General features: G+C 48.3%; 1 protein-coding gene across 3 annotated transcripts in view; it reads right to left on the reverse strand.

Moving 5' to 3' along the window:
- dnajc5ga (DnaJ (Hsp40) homolog, subfamily C, member 5 gamma a) overlaps window positions 1-18342 on the reverse strand; it is a 68639-nt gene that overhangs the window by 49937 nt on the left and 360 nt on the right. The window contains exon 1 of one of the 3 annotated variants that reach the window (XM_072499024.1): window positions 15937-16072. The exons of 1 other annotated variant lie outside the window; for it this stretch is intronic. In XM_072499024.1, the coding sequence (XP_072355125.1) occupies window positions 15937-15957 (21 nt within the window). In that variant the 5' untranslated portion in view covers window positions 15958-16072. Of the gene's footprint in view, window positions 1-15936; window positions 16073-18342 lie in introns of those variants that run through there. One more of the 3 variants, XM_072499025.1, reaches the window with a different exon arrangement.

An 18342-nucleotide genomic window follows, 5' to 3' on the forward strand; every position in this document is an offset into this window, starting at 1 on the left:
GCTCCTCCCATTAACTACCTCATCTCACGAAGCTGAACACAAATGTCTCTAATTATTTACTCTCCATGAACTCTCTTAATATAAACAAACGTCCATTAGCCCAAGCATTGTCAAACTCGGGGGCGCGACCCGCAGGTGGGTCGTGGGCGGATGTCGGGAGGGTCGCAGAGGCGTCCATCACGGCGCTCCCTATCGCGCAAATCCGCAGTACCTATTAATAATGCCTGTTCCAATCGGCCATCAAAATGGCCGCGAAGATATTTTAAAAACACGGCCGCACTGTGCATGTGTGCCCGATCATCGGTGCACAAAACTATGCGCATGCGCGCCGATGATGGAGCACGCATGCGCGTCGATGATGGAGCACGCATGCGCAGTGTGGCCACGTTTTTTTAAAATGTTCGCGGCCATTTTGAAGGCCGATTGCAGCCGGCATTATTAATAGCCTGCTGCTGCGGCAGTTGCGTGCGGATTTGCACAATCGGAGACGCAGAATATATATATTTTTTAAATCAACGTAATCTTCCTGCCTCAAGGGAGGCAGAGAGCAGGTCACGCCTCCCAAACATGGATGTCACATGCTTTGGGAGCAATTGCGATTCCTCCATTTTGTCAGCAGCAAACAAGCAACAGGACAGTAAAATTTAAAATGGATCGTTTTGTTATAAGGAAGAGAGGGCCAGAGACACACACAGGCCAGGATCTCACAACTAAACCTGAAGAGAGTGGCTCAGAAGAGACCACAACAGGACAAAGCAGTGTTTATGTGAGCTCCAGGGTCCCTGGTGAACAGTCCATCAAGAAGCTGAAATCAGGCACAAAGCAGTATAAAGACCATTTTGGTATGGATTTATGAATTGTGCCAATGCAAATCAGGATGCAAGGCCCATGTGCGTTGTATGCAGGGAAGTACTGGCAAATGAAAGTTTAAAACCCTCAAAACTTCAAAGGCATTTGAAGACTAAGCATGGGGAGTTTGAGGACAAACCTCTTCATTTTTTTTTCAAAGGATGCAACGAGAACGTAAATCGTTAGCTGAAGACCTGAGCAGAAATGTTACATTGAACGACAAAGTACAATTAGCTACATTAAGCTACCATAGCCATGTAGCTAAAGAGAAAATGCCCCACACTATAGCAGAGAGGTAATTCTCCCTGCAGCACTGCGCATGCGTGCCCGATCATCGGTGCACATGCGCATAGTTTTGCGCATGCGCACCGATGATCGGGCACACATGCACAATGCGGCCGCATTTTTAAAATATCTTCGCGGCCATTTTGATGGCCGATCGAAAAAGTGAAATGCATCCCACTTAGTGATGGCATAGTGGCTCGCCGAATTTGTGATATTGCTGAGAATTTAGAAGCCCAGCTTATTTCTCATTTAAAATCAGCGCAGGCATTCTCAATACTGGATGAAGGTACAGAAATTTCAGATTGTGCAACCTTGCTAGTTTACGTTAGGTATGTTTGGCACAATGAATTTATTGAATATTTGCTGGGCTACCTGACTTTAGCAACACAACTGGCGCAGAAATTTTTGAAGCTTTGAACAGTTTTTGTGGTTGGAAAGTGCAGGCTCGACTGGGTTCATTGCAGAGGAATTACGTGATAGAGCAGCCAACATGACTGGGAAAAACAGCGGAGCTATAATAAGGATTAAGGAGGCAGCTGGTCAGGACATTATTTGGAATCATTGTTTTTTCACCGTGAGGCACAGGCATCGAAAGGAATTCCATCCGATCTTGAAGTGGTGTTGAAAGGAATAGTGAAAATTGTGAATTTAATTAAACACAGCCCACTCAATACCAGACTTTTTGACAGTGTTCCGATATGGGGACTGAGCACATTTATTGTTCCACACAGAAGTTTGTTGGCTCAAAGGGTCGGGTGCTACTCAGAGTTTACGAACTGAAGTACGAAATCCATGCTTTTCTCCTCGAGAAATTGTCCCCTCTGGCTGATTAGTTTGCTGATGAAACTTGGATGCCAGCAATGTCTTACCTTGCAGACATCTTCTCAATTCTAAATGAACTGAACCTCAAATTGCAAGGGTAGGATGATGATTGCTTTTGACACTGAAGAAATCGAAGCTTTCCAAAAGATATTGAAAGTTTGGCAACTGCGAGTGCAAAGCCAAAACTACTAAGTGTTTCCCACACTGCTTCGACACATCGAAGAAAACAGCATTAGTGAGGAAACTGTAAATGGACTGGCAAGCCTTTCAGTTGCAGCTGGCTGCACTGATCAATAATTTTGGTCACTACTTTCCAGAGAAGTTTGAGATTTTGAGAGAGAAGAGGTGGGTGAAAAATCCCTTTGAGTTTGAGACCCCAGAGTCAATTATTAACTTGCAGCTGACTCCAAATGAAGAAACACGGCACAAGTCAATGAGGCGGTCAGCATTCTGGAGTAGCGTCTCGGAGGAGTATCCGGAGCTAAGTAAAAGAAGCATTTTGTTGCTCTTGCCCTTCACAACGACCTACATGTGCGAGGTTGGATTTTCCGTCCTCACAAAGATGAAGACGGCACAAAGGAACCGGCTGAATCCTTCACCCGATATGCGCATCGCCCTCTCTTCCTGTGAACCTGATTGGAGTGAGATCGTGAGGACCAAGCAGGCTCACTTCTCTCATTCACGGTAAGAGAAAATGGTGGGTCGCGAAGGTCGTCTGTGTGGGTTCCGAAGGTTGGCTGGTTGGTAAAAATGGGTCCACGGAAAAGTGCATTAGCCCAAACTTTTACGATGATTAAAATTGCATCCCTTGGTGCAATTTCACAAAGCCTGGCTGCCTTGAAAACCACGAGTTTTAAAAACAAGACTGCAGCAGTCTTACACACACACACACACACACACTAACCCAAGGTTAACCCTTACTGCACCAAATACATATAATACAAAGTATATGAAATTCCTACATTCATTACACACGCAAATAGCATTCTGACCACAATATTTCAATATGGAATCTGTGCTAGTTAAGGATTGCCAATGTCATACCTCAGTTGAAAACAGGAGAAAAAAAATAAACCAGGTAACTGAAAACCACTAAGCTGAACTTCTACATTGGTTAAACATCTGTAGGTTACAAAACACAAACATTAACACTCACTTCAAAAAGGCATGCATTACTTAAGAGTTGCCAGTGTGAATTTAGAAAAAGTAGATAAATGAGAAGCTAGAAACTGAAAAGCAGAGAAATGTAATGCTTTAATATACAGAAGTCACTGTAAACAAGTGGACAGGTACAAAAACTCATTTAAAAGACTTATGCAATGTCAGCTTCCATTTCAAGAGCCTGGAGTACAAGTTACAAAAGTTGCCTAAATTAAACTACAGTTGTGTAGAACTTTGGTAAACCACGTCCAGAGTACTGCTGTCAAATCTGGGTACGACACTAACAAAATATATTGGCCTTCAACAAAGCATAGCATATATATGCAGCTGAATGATAGCAGGGTTAAAATGGTTAAATGAGATTGTGCTGCAAAGACCAGGCTTGCATTCCCTTTAGATTAAAAGCAACACAACTGAAGTATTGATAGGGTAAAGGGAAATAAACTATTTCCTCAGGTGACAAAATCCAGAAGAAGGTGACATGACCGTAGAATTAAAAAAGGATTTATGGAAGCATACATTCACCCATTAGCAGTGGAAATGTGGAAGCCCCCACGCAACACGCTATTGATTTTAGTTCCACAGTTCGTAGCTATCCATGCCCTTAATAGGAACATGAATGCTTCAGGCAGAAGCATGGAAAATGTTGAGCTCCCAAAATGAGACTGAAAGCAATGTATAAATCAGCAATCCTGAACTATACACGGAACTCAGTGACAGGGAACACTGTATATGTAGGTTTAAACATTTGTACGGAGCTCCACTTAGTGGGCTCATGTCTAATGCACCAGAAATTATATTATTGCAGTTTCTCATAACATTTCCTAAAAATTCAAAAAGTAATTTTCCCCACAGGATCTCAGAAGACTCGAGACCATTTGTGCGTTTCTAATACGTGGCTGGACTGGAGTTTTTTTTACAGCTAAAATAGTGAATTAACAAAAAACGCAAGTGAACAAACTCTATTAATGAAGCAATTTCTTCCATCAGACTCAATCCAGTATTACTGTAAAAGAGACAAGCTGTCAAAGCTTTTCATCTGGCACTCATCAGGACAAATGCAAGAATGCCACATTTTAAAAGTAACAATAATTTATACGGCACGTCGTTGCTAACCTTTGCCTTAGTTTAATTGCTCGGTTTTATCACCTTTGCTCGAGTCGCCAGGTATCTTTATAATACTGCCAATTGGTTCAAGTCCGAGTAATGATCAATAATCCAATATACCGCTTAGTAAGATTGAAATCAAAGCACATTTATTATACACAGTAATCACTACTCATGTACAAATTCTACGTCTAAGCTACTTCTACAGCTAACAGGCCAATACTTAACTTGGAACTGGCCCACCAGGTCAGGGAAACGAATGGCCTTTCGTTCGGGTTCTGAGCCTGCGGGATTCGAAGTTGGTACAGATTGGTAGCGAGGAGCGCCTATCTCGTAGCGAGTGTTGAAGTAAGACTTACTGGACATCGGCAGCGGCTGAACCGGTCACTGTCAAGGGCTGGTTCGCGTTGCTGAGTGACCCGGTCAAAAAGAACGATTTGAACTTGGGCTTAATTCTTTTAGTCCCCAGGGGCTTCCCGCCTTTCGGGGCGGACCCTGTACCTGGTTCCAAGTGATTGGACTTTGTCCCAATCACTTGGTTCAATTTTCTCCAATGCTGGAGCGGTTCCCTGATCGATGGGCGGTCCCGAGGTGGTCGTTCACCTCCTTTTATGTAGGCTTCTGCTGGCGCCAAAGAGTCTGGTTTTGCTTTGTGTGTCTAAATGTTGCTCATTGTTCCCGGGGATTGTTCATTAGTATGCAGATGGCTGGTGTTTTGTTATGCTGATGGTTGCTGGTATCGATCTTGTCTGGCCTTTCCAGAGGTAAATACAGAGTCAACCTGCAGCTGATCGTTTGTGTCCTGTTGGCTGACTTTCCCATCAGCCTTTGCCGTTCACCATTTTATAATCAGGAGTTAGCCATTTTAACTGGCTACAACGTGGAATAGGACGACGATTAGTTGGCATGTTGACTTTAATTGGTCGAGACGTTTCTATTGTCACCATTCTTTTATTTATTCAAAAAAGGTGCAATGTCTGGACAAATTCCTTTAGCCTGCAGGGGACAAGTCCCTGCATAGGAATATATGTAGTTTCTGGAAAGCGCAAGGGAGTCACACTGCAAGCCCAACTAATAATTTAAAATTGGTTGCTAGTATAATTCTTAGCACATTCAGGATTGTTCAGCAAGGGCTGCCCAATAGCAGAATCATATCTAACGTTAGACATTCTGAGTTTTGACAGCACGGATTAGTTGAGTTTGATCAGTACTCTGCTTTTTGCAAACAGTCAAATGCAAGTGCTGTTTGATACGATCTAGCAGTTGTTTGGACAAACGGCCTATGCATCTGGCACTGAAATTGATATCACATTTTACTCATTTGTGTAGTAGACAAAATCTTTTCATCCCAGCCTTAAATGTACTCAATGGTGGAACATCCACGATTCTCTCGGGTAGAGAATTCCAAAGACTACAACACTTTTGAGTTAAGTAATTTCTCATCTCAGTACTGAATGATTGGTCCGTTATCCTGAGACGGTGTCCTTGTGTTTTAAAATCCCTGACCAGTGGAAATAATCTCTCAGCGTCTAACCTATCAAGCCCCTTCAGAATTTTCTGGTTTCAATGAAATTTCCTCTTTCTTCTAAACTCCGGAGAACATAAGCCCAATTTACTAAGCATCTTATCATGGGACAAACCCCTCATCCCAGGGATCAATATAGTCAACCTGCACTGTACCTCCTCCAATGCAAGTATATCCTTTCTTTTTTTTTTAAATTTAGGTGCAATTTAGCATGGCCAATCCACCTACCCTGCACACATCTTTAGGTTTTATGTTTCTTTATTTTTTCATAGGATGTGGACATCTCTGGCCGGGCCAGCATTTGTTGCCCATCCAAGGGGCAACAAACAATCTCAACTACATTGCTGTGAATCTGGAGCCACATGTAGGCCAGATAAGGAGAACAGATTTCCTTCCCCAGACGTGGTTTTACAACAACTGTCAATGATTTCATGGTTGTCATTAGACTTTTAATTCCAGATTTTTATTGAATTCAAATTCCACCATCTTCCCTGATGGGATTCGAACCCATGTCCCCAGAGCATTACCCTGGGTCTCTGGATTACTAGTCCAGTGACAATACCACTACGCCCCTGCCTCCCCTTCATTGTGGGGGTGAACCCACGCAGACATGGGGAAAATGTGCAAACCCCACACGGACAGTGACCCGGAGCGAACCCGGGTCCTCAGCAGTGCTAACCATTGTGCTATGTCGCCGTATCCTTTCTTAATCTGGGCTGGTTAAGATCAGTTGGCTGGACAGCTGGTTTGTACCGACTGAGGTTATTCATGATGGCCCTGCCTTCCCAACCTTTTCTCTTGCCCAAGGTGTGGTGATCCTCAGGTGAAATCACCACTGGTCAGGTCTCCGCCTCAAAGTCTATGTCATCTACGACTGTGGTGGCGACTTTACTTTATCCTTTCTTAAATATGGGGACCAAAACTGCAGTTTTTCAGATGTGGTATCACCAAAACCTTGCACAACAATTGTAAGAATTCTTTATTCACGTACTCTAATCCCCTTACAATAAAGACCAAAATGCCATCTGCCTTCTTCATAGCTTACTCCACCTGCATGCCAACTTTGTGTTGTGTTCAAAGCAACTTGGGTGTGCGCCTGTACATCAATACATATAATTTTTACATCTTTTACAAAATATATTCTGCTTTTCTATGTTCACGACAAAAGTGAATGGCTTCACATTTCCCTACATTATACCCCATCTGCCATCTTGTTGCCAACTCATTTAACCTGTCTATATCTCTTTGCAGCCGCAGTGACTTTCCCACAGCTTGGTATCAAAGTCAGAGATGAATTTGAGCACGAGATGCATCACATTAAGATGTTTAAGGTGATTCTAGCATGAAACTGCGGATTCAAACTCAGCAAATGTGTCATCTACTTTTGGGAATATGCAAGGGGTAGGAGGTTTGAGTTGTTCTATCAAAATGTGTTTCTCATGAAAACTGGGCAAAAACATTAGTAACAGATGGGCCTGAGGGGATCCCACGGCAACACCACTGATTTGAGCATACATTTGAGCTGAATTTAACTGTGCAGGTTACTGAGTTTGTGCGTTCAATTAATAGAGATTCAGAACACAATGACGAGTCTGGATTGCCTTGGTAACACAGTGCAAATGTCTACGGCTTTCTTATGTGGCACATTAGTGAATAAGCTCGCAATAAATCTGGCCCTATTTCCAGTTCTCTCCAGCTTTGACAAAGAGTCACCAGACTCAATGTTAGCTTGCTTCTCTCCACAAATGATGTCAGACCTGCTGAGATTGACCTGTATTTACTGTTTTTGTTTCAGATTCCAGCATCCGGAGGGCAGTGCAGTTATGCTAGGTGTTGACTCCAATGGATACAAATGTGAATAGTGCCAGAAGACTGGAGGATAGCAAATGGTGTCCCCTTGTTCAAGAAGGGGAGTAGAGACAACCCCGGTAACTATAGACCAGTGAGCCTTACTTCTGTTGTGGGAAAAATCTTGGAAAGGTTTATAAGAGATAGGATGTATAATCATCTGGAAAGGAATAATTTGATTAGAGATAGTCAACACGGATTCGTGAAGGGGAGGTCGTGCCTCACAAACCTGATAGAGTTCTTTGAGAAGGTGACCAAACAGGTGGATGAGGGTAAAGCAGTTGATGTGGTGTATATGGATTTCAGTAAAGCGTTTGATAAGGCTCCCCACGGTAGGTTATTGCAGAAAATACAGAGGCATGGGATTCAGGGTGATTTAGCAGTTTGGATCAAATTGGCTAGCTGGAAGAAGACAAAGGGTGGTGGTTGATGGGAAATGTTCAGACAGGAGTCCAGTTACTAGCAGTGTACCACAAGGATCTGTTTTGGGGCCACTGCTGTTTGTCATTTTTATAAATACCTGGAGGAGGTCGTAGAAGGATGGGTGAGTAAATTTGCAGATGACACTAAAGTCGGTGGAGTTGTGGACAGTGCGGAAGAATGTTACAAGTTACAGAGGGACATAGATAAGCTGCAGCGCTGGGCTGAGAGGTGACAAATGGAGTTTAATGCAGAAAAGTGTGAGGTGATTCATTTTGGAAGGAATAACAGGAAGACAGAGTACTGGGCTAATGGTAAGATTCTTGGCAGTGTGGATGAGCAGAGAGATCTCGGTGTCCATGTACATAGATCCCTGAAAGTTGCCACCCAGGTTAAGAGGGTTGTTAAGAAGGCGTACGGTGGGGACTTCCGGGTGCGGCTATGCAGAGCTAGGTCGCATATTCGGCAGCTCCTGCTTGGAACGGACTTTTGGGCTCTTTTACAGGGCCCCCACGGCATTTGTTTGACATTTCCCGGTGTGGGAAGAAGGCTGCAATATTCCCCCGACAGTGTCCCCCAGGAAGGGTATGTCTCTTGGTTGCCAGACACACGCAGAAACAGTAAAAGATTTGGCTGCAACTGCAGGATAAACAGGGCCTCTTCCAGCATGCAGGCGGGGGAAGGGCAAGCTTAAAGCTGCAAGCTGACCTGAGGGCCTGTATCAAAGTGAATTCTAGCAGCAGAGGGAACAACTGTGAAAAGACCTCATCAAGGCCACTGAAGGGACTTCCGGTTGCGGTGATGCCTAGCTAGCCGCACGCTTCGGCGGCTCCAGCTCCGACGGACCTTCGGGCTCTTTTAAGAGCCCCAACGGGGAATTTTTCGACGACGCAACCCGGTGTGGGGCGTGTGAGAAGGGAGTCCCCCCCAAACGAAGGAGGAAAAAAACGGCGGCGGCAGCGCGAGGAATCGTCGACCAAAGGGTCAGAAAGAGAGCAGTACAAGATGGCGGCGGAGAAAGCGCAGGCGACATGGGGGCCTGAGCATGAAATTGTGAGACGGTGCGTGGAGCTGCTGAAGAGGGAGGTGCTGACCCCGTTGCTACAGGCAATTGAGGGGCTCAAGGAGACATTAAAGACCCAGGAGACAGAGCTCCGTGTGGTGGAGCAGAAGGTGACAGATATTGAGGACGAGGTCCTGGGCCTGGCGGTTAAGACACAGACGCACGAGGCACTTCATAAAAAGTGTACTGAAAGGATCGAAGCCCTAGAAAATGGAGCGCGAAGGAAGAACCTTCGGATACTGGGTCTCCCTGAGGGTGTGGAAGGAGTGGACTGTGGAGCGTACGCAAGTACGATGCTGAGCTCACTGATGGGTGCTGAGGCCCCTACGGGCCCCTTGGAGGTGGAGTGGGCAAATCGGATTCCGGCGAGAAGACCAAAAGCGGGAGAACCACCCAGGGCGATAATCGTGCGATTTTACCGCCTTAAGGATAGAGAAGAGGTCCTGAGATGGGCTAAAAAGGTGCGGAGTAGCAGATGGGAGAATGCAGTGGTACGGGTATACCAGGATTGGAGTGCGGAGGTGGCGAGAAGGAGGGCGAGCTTCAACCGAGCCAAAGAGGTGTTGCATAAAAGGAAGGTGAAGTTCGGGATGCTGCAGCCGGCAAGACTATGGGTCACGTATCAGGAGAGACACCATTATTTCGAGACGGCGGAGGAAGCATGGACCTTCATCAAAGAAGAGAAATTGGATCGGAACTGAGGGACTGATGCTGCAGGAAATGTTATTGTTAATGTTACGATGGAAGTTAATTGAGAAGTAAACAGGGAAGGGGGGAGACATTGGGGAAATGTGGGCGCCGGTGAGGGGGGAAAGACGGGACATAGTTGGAGAATGGGGAAGGGGAGGGGGAGGGGAAAGGGAGCTGCGCCATAAGAGGCGGGTCAGGTAAAGGGATGTTCCCGCACCAGAAAGAATAAGGCGGGAAGACAGGCGCAAGGCGGATGGGAGTTCCCCACATGGGGGGGGTCGAGGAGTGAGCAGGAGTAGCCGGGGTCAGTTGAAGTCAGCTGACTTACAGAAGTAATATGGGGGGAGCAATCATGCTAGAAAGAGATCTAATGGGGAGGGGGGGAGGGAGGGGGGAGGGAGGGGGGGGGGGGGGGGGGACAACTGGGTTGCTGCTGCGGAAATCCAAAAGGAAATGGCTAAAGAGTGGGTGGGCGGGGATGGTGTGCGACGCTGGGGGAGCGAGCGGGAACGCGGAGGCGGGATATGGGACTGGCCTAGAGAAGGTAATGGCTAGTCGACACGGGAGGGGGGCAGGTAGCCCCCTAGTGAGGCTGATCACGTGGAAAGTGAGAGGCCTGAACGGACCGATAAAAAGGGCCAGAGTGCTCGCGCATTTGAAAGGACTAAGGGCAGACATGGTTATGCTCCAAGAGACGCACCTAAAGGTGGCGGACCAAGTTAGGCTAAGGAAAGGATGGGTGGGACAGGTGTTCCACTCAGGACTGGACGCAAAGAATAGAGGGGTGGCCATTTTGGTGGGGAAACAGGTCGCATTTGAAGCAAAGAACATCGTAGCAGATAGCGGAGGTAGATATGTAATGGTGAGTGGCAGGCTGGAGGGAATGGAGGTCGTGTTGGTTAACGTGTATGCCCCAAACTGGGACGATGCGGGATTTATGAGACGGATGCTGGGGCGTATACCGGACCTGGAGGTAGGAAACTTGATTTTAGGAGGGGACTTTAATACGGTGCTGGACCCGGGGCTAGATAGATCCAGCTCAAGGACCGGAAGAAGGCCGGCAGCGGCCAAGGTACTTAAGGGGTTTATGGACCAAATGGGGGGAGTGGATCCATGGCGATTTCTTAGACCTAGGGCTAGGGAGTTTTCCTTCTTCTCCCATGTCCATAAAGTGTACTCCCGGATAGATTTTTTTGTTTTGGGAAGGTCGTTGATCTCTAGGGTGGAAGAAGCTGAGTACTCAGCCATAGCGGTTTCGGATCATGCCCCACATTGGGTGGACCTGGAATTAGGAGAGGAAAGGGAGCAGAGAACACTCTGGCGATTAGATGTGGGACTGATGGCGGATGAGGGAGTGTGTGCAAGAGTGCGGGGGTGTATTGAGAGATATCTGGAGGTCAATGACGACGGCGAGATCCCTGTGGGAGTGGTATGGGAAGCACTAAAAGCGGTGGTCAGAGGAGAGCTGATCTCCATTGGGGCCCACAAAAGGAAAACAGAGGCCAAGGAAAGGGAAAGATTACTGGGGGAGATTTTAAGGGTGGATAGGGAATTTGCAGAGACCCCGGAGGAGGAATTGTACAGGGAGAGGAGACGACTCCAGACGGAATTTGACCTTCTGACCACCAGAAAGGCGGAGGTACTGTGGAGGAAGGCACAGGGGAGGAGGTATGAATATGGAGAAAAGGCGGGTCGCCTGTTGGCTCATCAATTGCGAAAGAGGGCAGCAGCGAGGGAGATAGGAGGAATTAGAGACGAAAGGGGAGACCCGGTGCGAAGGGCAGGAAAGATAAATGAGGTGTTCAAGACCTTCTATGAGGAACTGTATAGGTCTCAACCCCCAGAGGGAGAGGAGGGGATGCGGCAGTTCCTGGACCAATTGAGGTTCCCGAAAGTGGAGGAGCGGGGGGTGGTAGGCCTGGGGGCACCGATTGTGGTGGACGAGGTTATTAAGGGACTGGGAAGCATGCAAGCAGGGAAGGCCCCAGGACCAGACGGGTTCCCGGTGGAGTATTACAGAAAATATGTGGACTTGTTGGCCCCGTTGATGGTGAGGACGTTCAATGAGGCCAGGAAAGGGGGGACTCTACCCCCGACGATGTCGGAGGCGACGATATCGTTAATTTTGAAAAGGGATAAAGATCCGTTGCAGTGCGGGTCCTATAGACCCATTTCATTGTTGAACGTGGACGCCAAATTGTTGGCAAAGGTACTGGCATCGAGGATAGAGGACTGTGTCCCGGGGGTGGTGCACGAAGACCAGACAGGGTTCGTAAAAGGGAGACAACTGAATGTTAACGTGCGACGACTATTAGGGGTGATAATGATGCCCCCAGTGGAGGGGGAAGCAGAGATAGTGGCGGCAATGGACGCAGAGAAGGCATTTGATAGGGTGGAGTGGGAGTATTTATGGGAAGTGTTGAGGTGGTTTGGGTTTGGGAACGGGTTTATTAGCTGGGTTAGACTTCTTTATGGGGCTCCAACGGCAAGCGTAGTTACAGGTCGGCAAAGATCGGAGTATTTCTAACTATATAGGGGAACAAGACAGGGATGCCTGCTATCTCCATTGTTGTTCGCATTGGCAATTGAACCTCTGGCCATGGCGTTGAGAGACTCCAGGAAATGGAGAGGGGTGATTAGAGGGGGAGAAGAACACCGAGTCTCGTTATATGCGGATGACCTATTGTTATACGTGTCGGACCCAGCGGGGGGAATGATAGAGGTTATGCGAATTTTGAGGGGGTTCGGGGATTTCTCGGGGTATAGGCTAAACATGGGGAAGAGTGAATTATTTGTGATACATCCAGGGGACCAGAGTAGAGAGATAGAAGGCTTGCCTCTAAGGAAAGTGGAAAGAAACTTCCGATACCTGGGGATTCAGATCGCTAGGAGCTGGGGAACCTTGCACAGACTTAATCTGACACGGTTGGTAGAACAAATGGAGGAGGACTTCAAGATGTGGGATATGCAGCCTCTATCGCTGGCGGGCAGGGTGCAAGCAATTAAGATGATGGTCCTCCCGAGGTTCTTATTTGTATTTCAATGTCTCCCTATACTAATCACTAAGACCTTTTTTAATAAAATAGACAGGAGCATCACGAGCTTCGTGTGGGCAGGGAAAGTTCCGAGAGTAAGGAGGGGGTTCCTTCAGCGTAGTAGGGACAGAGGAGGATTGGCACTACCGAACTTGGGCGATTACTATTGGGCCGCCAATGTGGCAATGATACGTAAATGGATGATGGAGGGTGAGGGAGCGGCGTGGGAAAGACTGGAGAGAAAGTCCTGTAAAGGGACGAGTTTAGAGGCGCTGGTGACGGCGCCGCTACCGATCTCACCTAAAAAGTTTACCACGAACCCGGTGGTGGCGGCAACATTGAATATCTGGGGACAGTGTAGGCGACAGAGAGGGTTGCGGGGAGCCCTGGTGGGGTCCCCAATCAGGAACAACCATAGGTTCGCCCCAGGAAGAATGGATGGAGGATTTCAGAGCTGGTTCCAGTTGGGAATTAGGAGGGTGGGAGATTTATTTATGGATGGGACTTTTGCGAGCTTGGGAGCATTGGAGGAAAAGTATAAGTTGCCCCGGGGAAATTTCTTGAGATATATGCAGGTGAGGGCATTTACTAGACAACAGGTGAGGGAATTTCCGTTGCTCCCGACACAGGGGATACAGGACAGGGTGCTTTCAGGGGTGTGGGTCGGAGAGGGCAAGGTGTCAGAGATTTACCGAGAGATGAGGGAAGAGGGGGAGGAGTCGGTGGGCGAACTAAAAGGAAAGTGGGAAGAAGAACTAGGGGAGGAGATAGAGGAGGGTATGTGGGCTGATGCCCTAAGCAGGGTAAATTCCTCTTCCTCATGCGCCAGGCTTAGCCTGATTCAATTTAAGGTGCTACATAGAGCACACATAACGGGAGCAAGATTGAGCAGGTTCTTTGGAGTGGAGGACAAATGTGGGAGGTGTGGCGGGAGCCCGGCAAACCACGCATATATGTTTTGGGCATGCCCGGCACTGGAAGGGTATTGGAAGGGAGTGACGGGAGTGATTTCGCGGGTGGTGAAGGCCCGGGTCAAACCAGGCTGGGGGTTAGCTCTATTTGGAGTTGCGGAAGAGCCGGGAGTGCAGGAGGCGAAAGAGGCCGACGTTGTGGCCTTTGCGTCCCTAGTAGCCCGGCGCAGGATCCTACTCATGTGGAAGGAGGCGAAACCCCCCGGACTGGAGGCCTGGGTAAATGATATGGCGGGGTTCATTAAACTGGAGCAGATAAAGTTTGCCCTGAGAGGATCGGCTCAAGGGTTCACCAGGCGGTGGCAGCCATTTCTCGACTACCTAGGGGAACATTAGAGGGAAGACAGATGACCAGCAGCAGCAACCCAGGGGGAGGGCGGGGGGGGGGTTTAGTTTAGGTCAAAGATAAAGGGGTTTTGTTACTTGTGTATTGTTTAAAATTTCTGTATTGTTATTGTTGCGTTTGCTTTGTAAGAGGGGAAAAATTGTTGTTTGGGAAAAAAATTTCAATAAAACATTTATAAAAAAAAAAAAAAGGCGTACGGTGTGTTAGCTTTTATTGGTAGAGGGATTGAGTTTCGAGGTCATGTTGCAGCTGTACAAAACTCTGGTGCGGCCGCATTTGGAGTATTGCGTGCAATTCTGGTCGCTGTGTCATAGGAAGGATGTGGAAGCTTTGGAAAGGGTGCAGAAGAGATTTACCAGAATGTTGCCTGGTATGGAGGGAAGATCTTATGAGGAAAGGCTGAGGGACTTGAGGCTGTTTTCGTTAGAGAGAAGAAGGTTAAGAGGTGATTTAATTGAGGCATACAAGATGATCAGAGGATTGGATAGGGTGGACAGTGAGAGCCTTTTTCCTCGGATGGTGATGTCTAGCACGAGGGGACATACCTTTAAATTGAGGGGAGATAGATATGACAGATGTCAGAGGTAGGTTCTTTACTCGGAGAGTAGTAAGGGCGTGGAATGCCCTGCCTGCAACAGTAGTGGACTCGCCAACATTAAGGGCATTCAAATGGTCATTCGATAGACATATGGATAAGAGAATAGTGTAGATGGGCTTTAGAATGGTTTCACAGGTCGGCGCAACATCGAGGGCCGAAGGGCCAGTACTGCGCTGTAATGTTCTATGTTCATCATCCTTTCAGAAAGGAATTGGATACATATTGTTCAGGCTGCAGGGAAAGAGGAGAGTAGCATAAATTTGCTATCTCTTTCAAAGGGTCAGTACAGGTGTGATGGGCCAAATGGTTTCCTTCTGTGCTCCATAGTTTCTCTCAAAAATTAGTTACTCCCAATTCCATAATTTGCAAGTTCATTTAAACCCCACCCAACCAAGATTTGAGCTAGTTATTTATTCAGATTACTCATTGGTTTAGTTGTGAACAAATATTTGTTCTAATTTGTTCATCAACATTTCAGAGAAACAACCTCTTTGAAAGTCGGGCTGCCCAGAAATTTATCATTCTACCAAATCTCCCTTGAGCATGGAAGGTTGAGACGAGAACCCGTTTCTCTAGTCTCTCCATGCAAATGAAGTCCTTATCCCTGGTACCATTCTAGTGAATCTCTTCTGCATCCTCCAAGACCTTGTCTGCTCTCAGATGGACCAAAAACATCCATGGCATAATTTCAAAGTCGAGCTGGGGAACTCTACCCAGTGTCCTGGCCAATGTTTATTTGGTCACCACGGTAGCACACGTGGCTAGCACTGTGGCTTCACAGCGCCAGGGTCCCAGGTTCGATTCCCCACTGGGTCACTGTCTACATGTAGTCTGCACGTTCTGCCCAAGTCGGAGTGGGTTTCCTCCCACAGTCCAAAGACGTGCAGGTTAGCTGGATTGACCATGCTAAAATTGCCCTTAGTGTCCAAAAAGGTTATATGGGGTTATTGGGTTAAGGGGATAGGGTGGAAGTGAGGGCTTAAGTGGGTTGGTGCAGACTCGATGGGCCGAGTGGCCTCCTTCTGCACTGTATGTTCTATGTACCACCACGTTGCTGTTTGTGGGACCTTTCTGTGCGCAATTTGGTTCCTGCATTTCCAACATTGGCTACACTTCCTTAGCTGTAGTACTTCAGGATAACCTGAGGTTGCAGAAGCTGCGAGATAAATGAAAATCTTGTGACATTAACCACCTCCGAGTCTTAACATCAACCTACCAAATTGAAATCCTCAAACATTGTTCTTCATGCATCTTCTTTTCCCGAATCTGAATACAACTTTCTATTAGACTAGTTAATGCATTTGTAATTTGTTTACGTTAGCTAAAAGAGAAAAGAAGATTATAGCTGATTAACTGGTTGATTAACTCAGCGGTACAACTGGCGGTCTTAGACCAGCTTTATTATATATTCAAAAAGAAGCAGCCAATGCATGCAAGTTTCCATTAAAATTTACATGTGGGGTTGCTGAACATACCATCAAATTAAGGCAGCACTTCCCAGAATTATTACAAGTGGAGGCAGGCACTGCTGACTGCACAGCGACTATAAACCTATAAAATTCTAACAGGACTAGACAGGGTAAAGGTAACAAGGATGTCCCCGATGGTGTGAGTTCCCGGAACAAGGGGTCACCGTCTGAGGATATGGGGTAGACCACTTAGGACAGAGATGAGGAGAAATTTCTTCACTCCGAGAGGTCAGTCTGTGGAATTCGCGACCACAGAAAGTAGTTGAGGCCAAAACATTATATATTTTCAAGAAGCAGTTAGATATAACAATTGAGGCAAAGGAGATCAAAGGATATGGGGGGGGGGGGATCAGGTTGGATTATAATTAGCCGGTCATAAATGAACGGTGGAGCAGGTTTGAAGGGCCAAATGGCCTTCTCCTGTTCTTATTTTCTATGTTTTGATGTAACTTCAACAACTCTGCCCACTGCCCACCACCAAACGCATTCACTCCCTCCTCTCTGGTAAAACATAATTCCAATCTTTTCATGGTCTCCCCATCCTCAGCGACTCCATCTTTCCCAAACCAGCTTCACTGCAAAATCCCCCAACAGCAAAATCCACGACCGACCCTATCAGAAACAAATCTGATATTTTAAGTCCCACTCAAAAAACTTGAGCACAGAAACAGGCTGACACTGCAGTGCCGATGGGAGTGAAATACTGTCAAAAGCCATGTTTTGTATGAAAGGTTAAACCGAGGTGGACAAAAAAAGAGACAACTTCGAAGAGAGGGGTGTTATCCCCAACGTCTTGACTGTTATTCATCCCTCAGTCAACAGAGAAGAAAAAAAGTGATTATCTGGTCATCATCAGGTCACCATTTGTGGGATCTTGCTATGTACATGTTTTCAACATTACATCTAAAAACTAGACAACCGGTGGTGGCAAAAAGAGCTGCATAAATGAAAGTTTTTCCAACTTCCTCCCTCTGAACCCCGAATCCAAGAACAAAACACACCAATACCTCCCTCCCCTCATTGCCCCATCATTCCCACCCTCTCTCCCAACCCTACTTTGCCTTCCCTCCCGCTCCCCCCCCCCCCCCGACTCGCCCTTCCCTTTTCTCCCGCCCCCCGGTTCCCTCCCCCTCCCCCATTTCCCAGCCTTACCCCCACATCCCACTCTGCCATTCCGCGGTCACCCTCACCCCCCCATTCCGCTGCTCGCCCTCACCCCCCCCCATTCCGCCGCTCGCCCTCACCCCCCCCCCATTCCGCTGCTCGCCCCCATTCCGCTGCTCATTCTCGCACCCCCCCATTCCGCTGCTCATTTGCCCTCTCCCTGACTCCCGCCCTCCTCCTCCTCCCGCCCTCCTCCTCCTCCCCCCCTCCTCCTCCTCCCCCCCTCCTCCTCCTCCTCCCCCCCTCCTCCTCCTCCCCCCCTCCTCCTCCTCCCCCGCCCTCCTTTCCTAATCCCCTCCCTCGCCCCCCTCCTTTCCTCTCCCCCCTCCCTCCTTTCCTCTCCTCTCCCCCCCTCCCTCAGTCCTTTCCTCTCCCTCCCTCCCTCCGTCCTTTCCTCTCCCTCCCTCCCTCCTTTCCTCTCCCTCCCTCCCTCCTTTCCTCTCCCTCCCTCCCCCCCCTCCCCTCCTTTCCTCTCCCCCCTCCTTCGCCCCCCCTCCCCTCCTCCTTTGCCCCCCCTCCCCTCCTCCTTTGCCCCCCCTCCCCTCCTCCTTTGCCCCCCCCTCCCCTCCTCCTTCGCCCCCCCCTCCCCTCCTCCTTCGCCCCCCCCTCCCCTCCTCCTTCGCCCCCCCCTCCCCTCCTCCTTCGCCCCCCCCTCCCCTCCTCCTTCGCCCCCCCCTCCCTCCTCCTTCGCCCCCCCCTCCCCTCCTCCTTCGCCCCCCCCCTCCCCTCCTCCTTCGCCCCCCCTCCCCTCCTCCTTCGCCCCCCCTCCCCTCCTCCTTCGCCCCCCTCCCCTCCTCCTTCGCCCCCCTTCCTCTCCCTCCCCCCTTCCTCTCCCTCCCCCCTTCCTCTCCCTCCCCCCTTCCTCTCCTCCCCCTTCCTCCCCCTCCCTCCTCCTTTCCTCTCCCTCCCCCCTCCCTCCTTTTTCCTCTCCCTCCCCCCTCCCTCCTCCTTTCCTCTCCCTCCCCCCCTCCCTCCTCCTTTCCTCTCCC

This window comes from Scyliorhinus torazame, chromosome 4 (assembly GCF_047496885.1).
Source record: "Scyliorhinus torazame isolate Kashiwa2021f chromosome 4, sScyTor2.1, whole genome shotgun sequence".
NCBI lineage: Eukaryota > Metazoa > Chordata > Chondrichthyes > Carcharhiniformes > Scyliorhinidae > Scyliorhinus > Scyliorhinus torazame.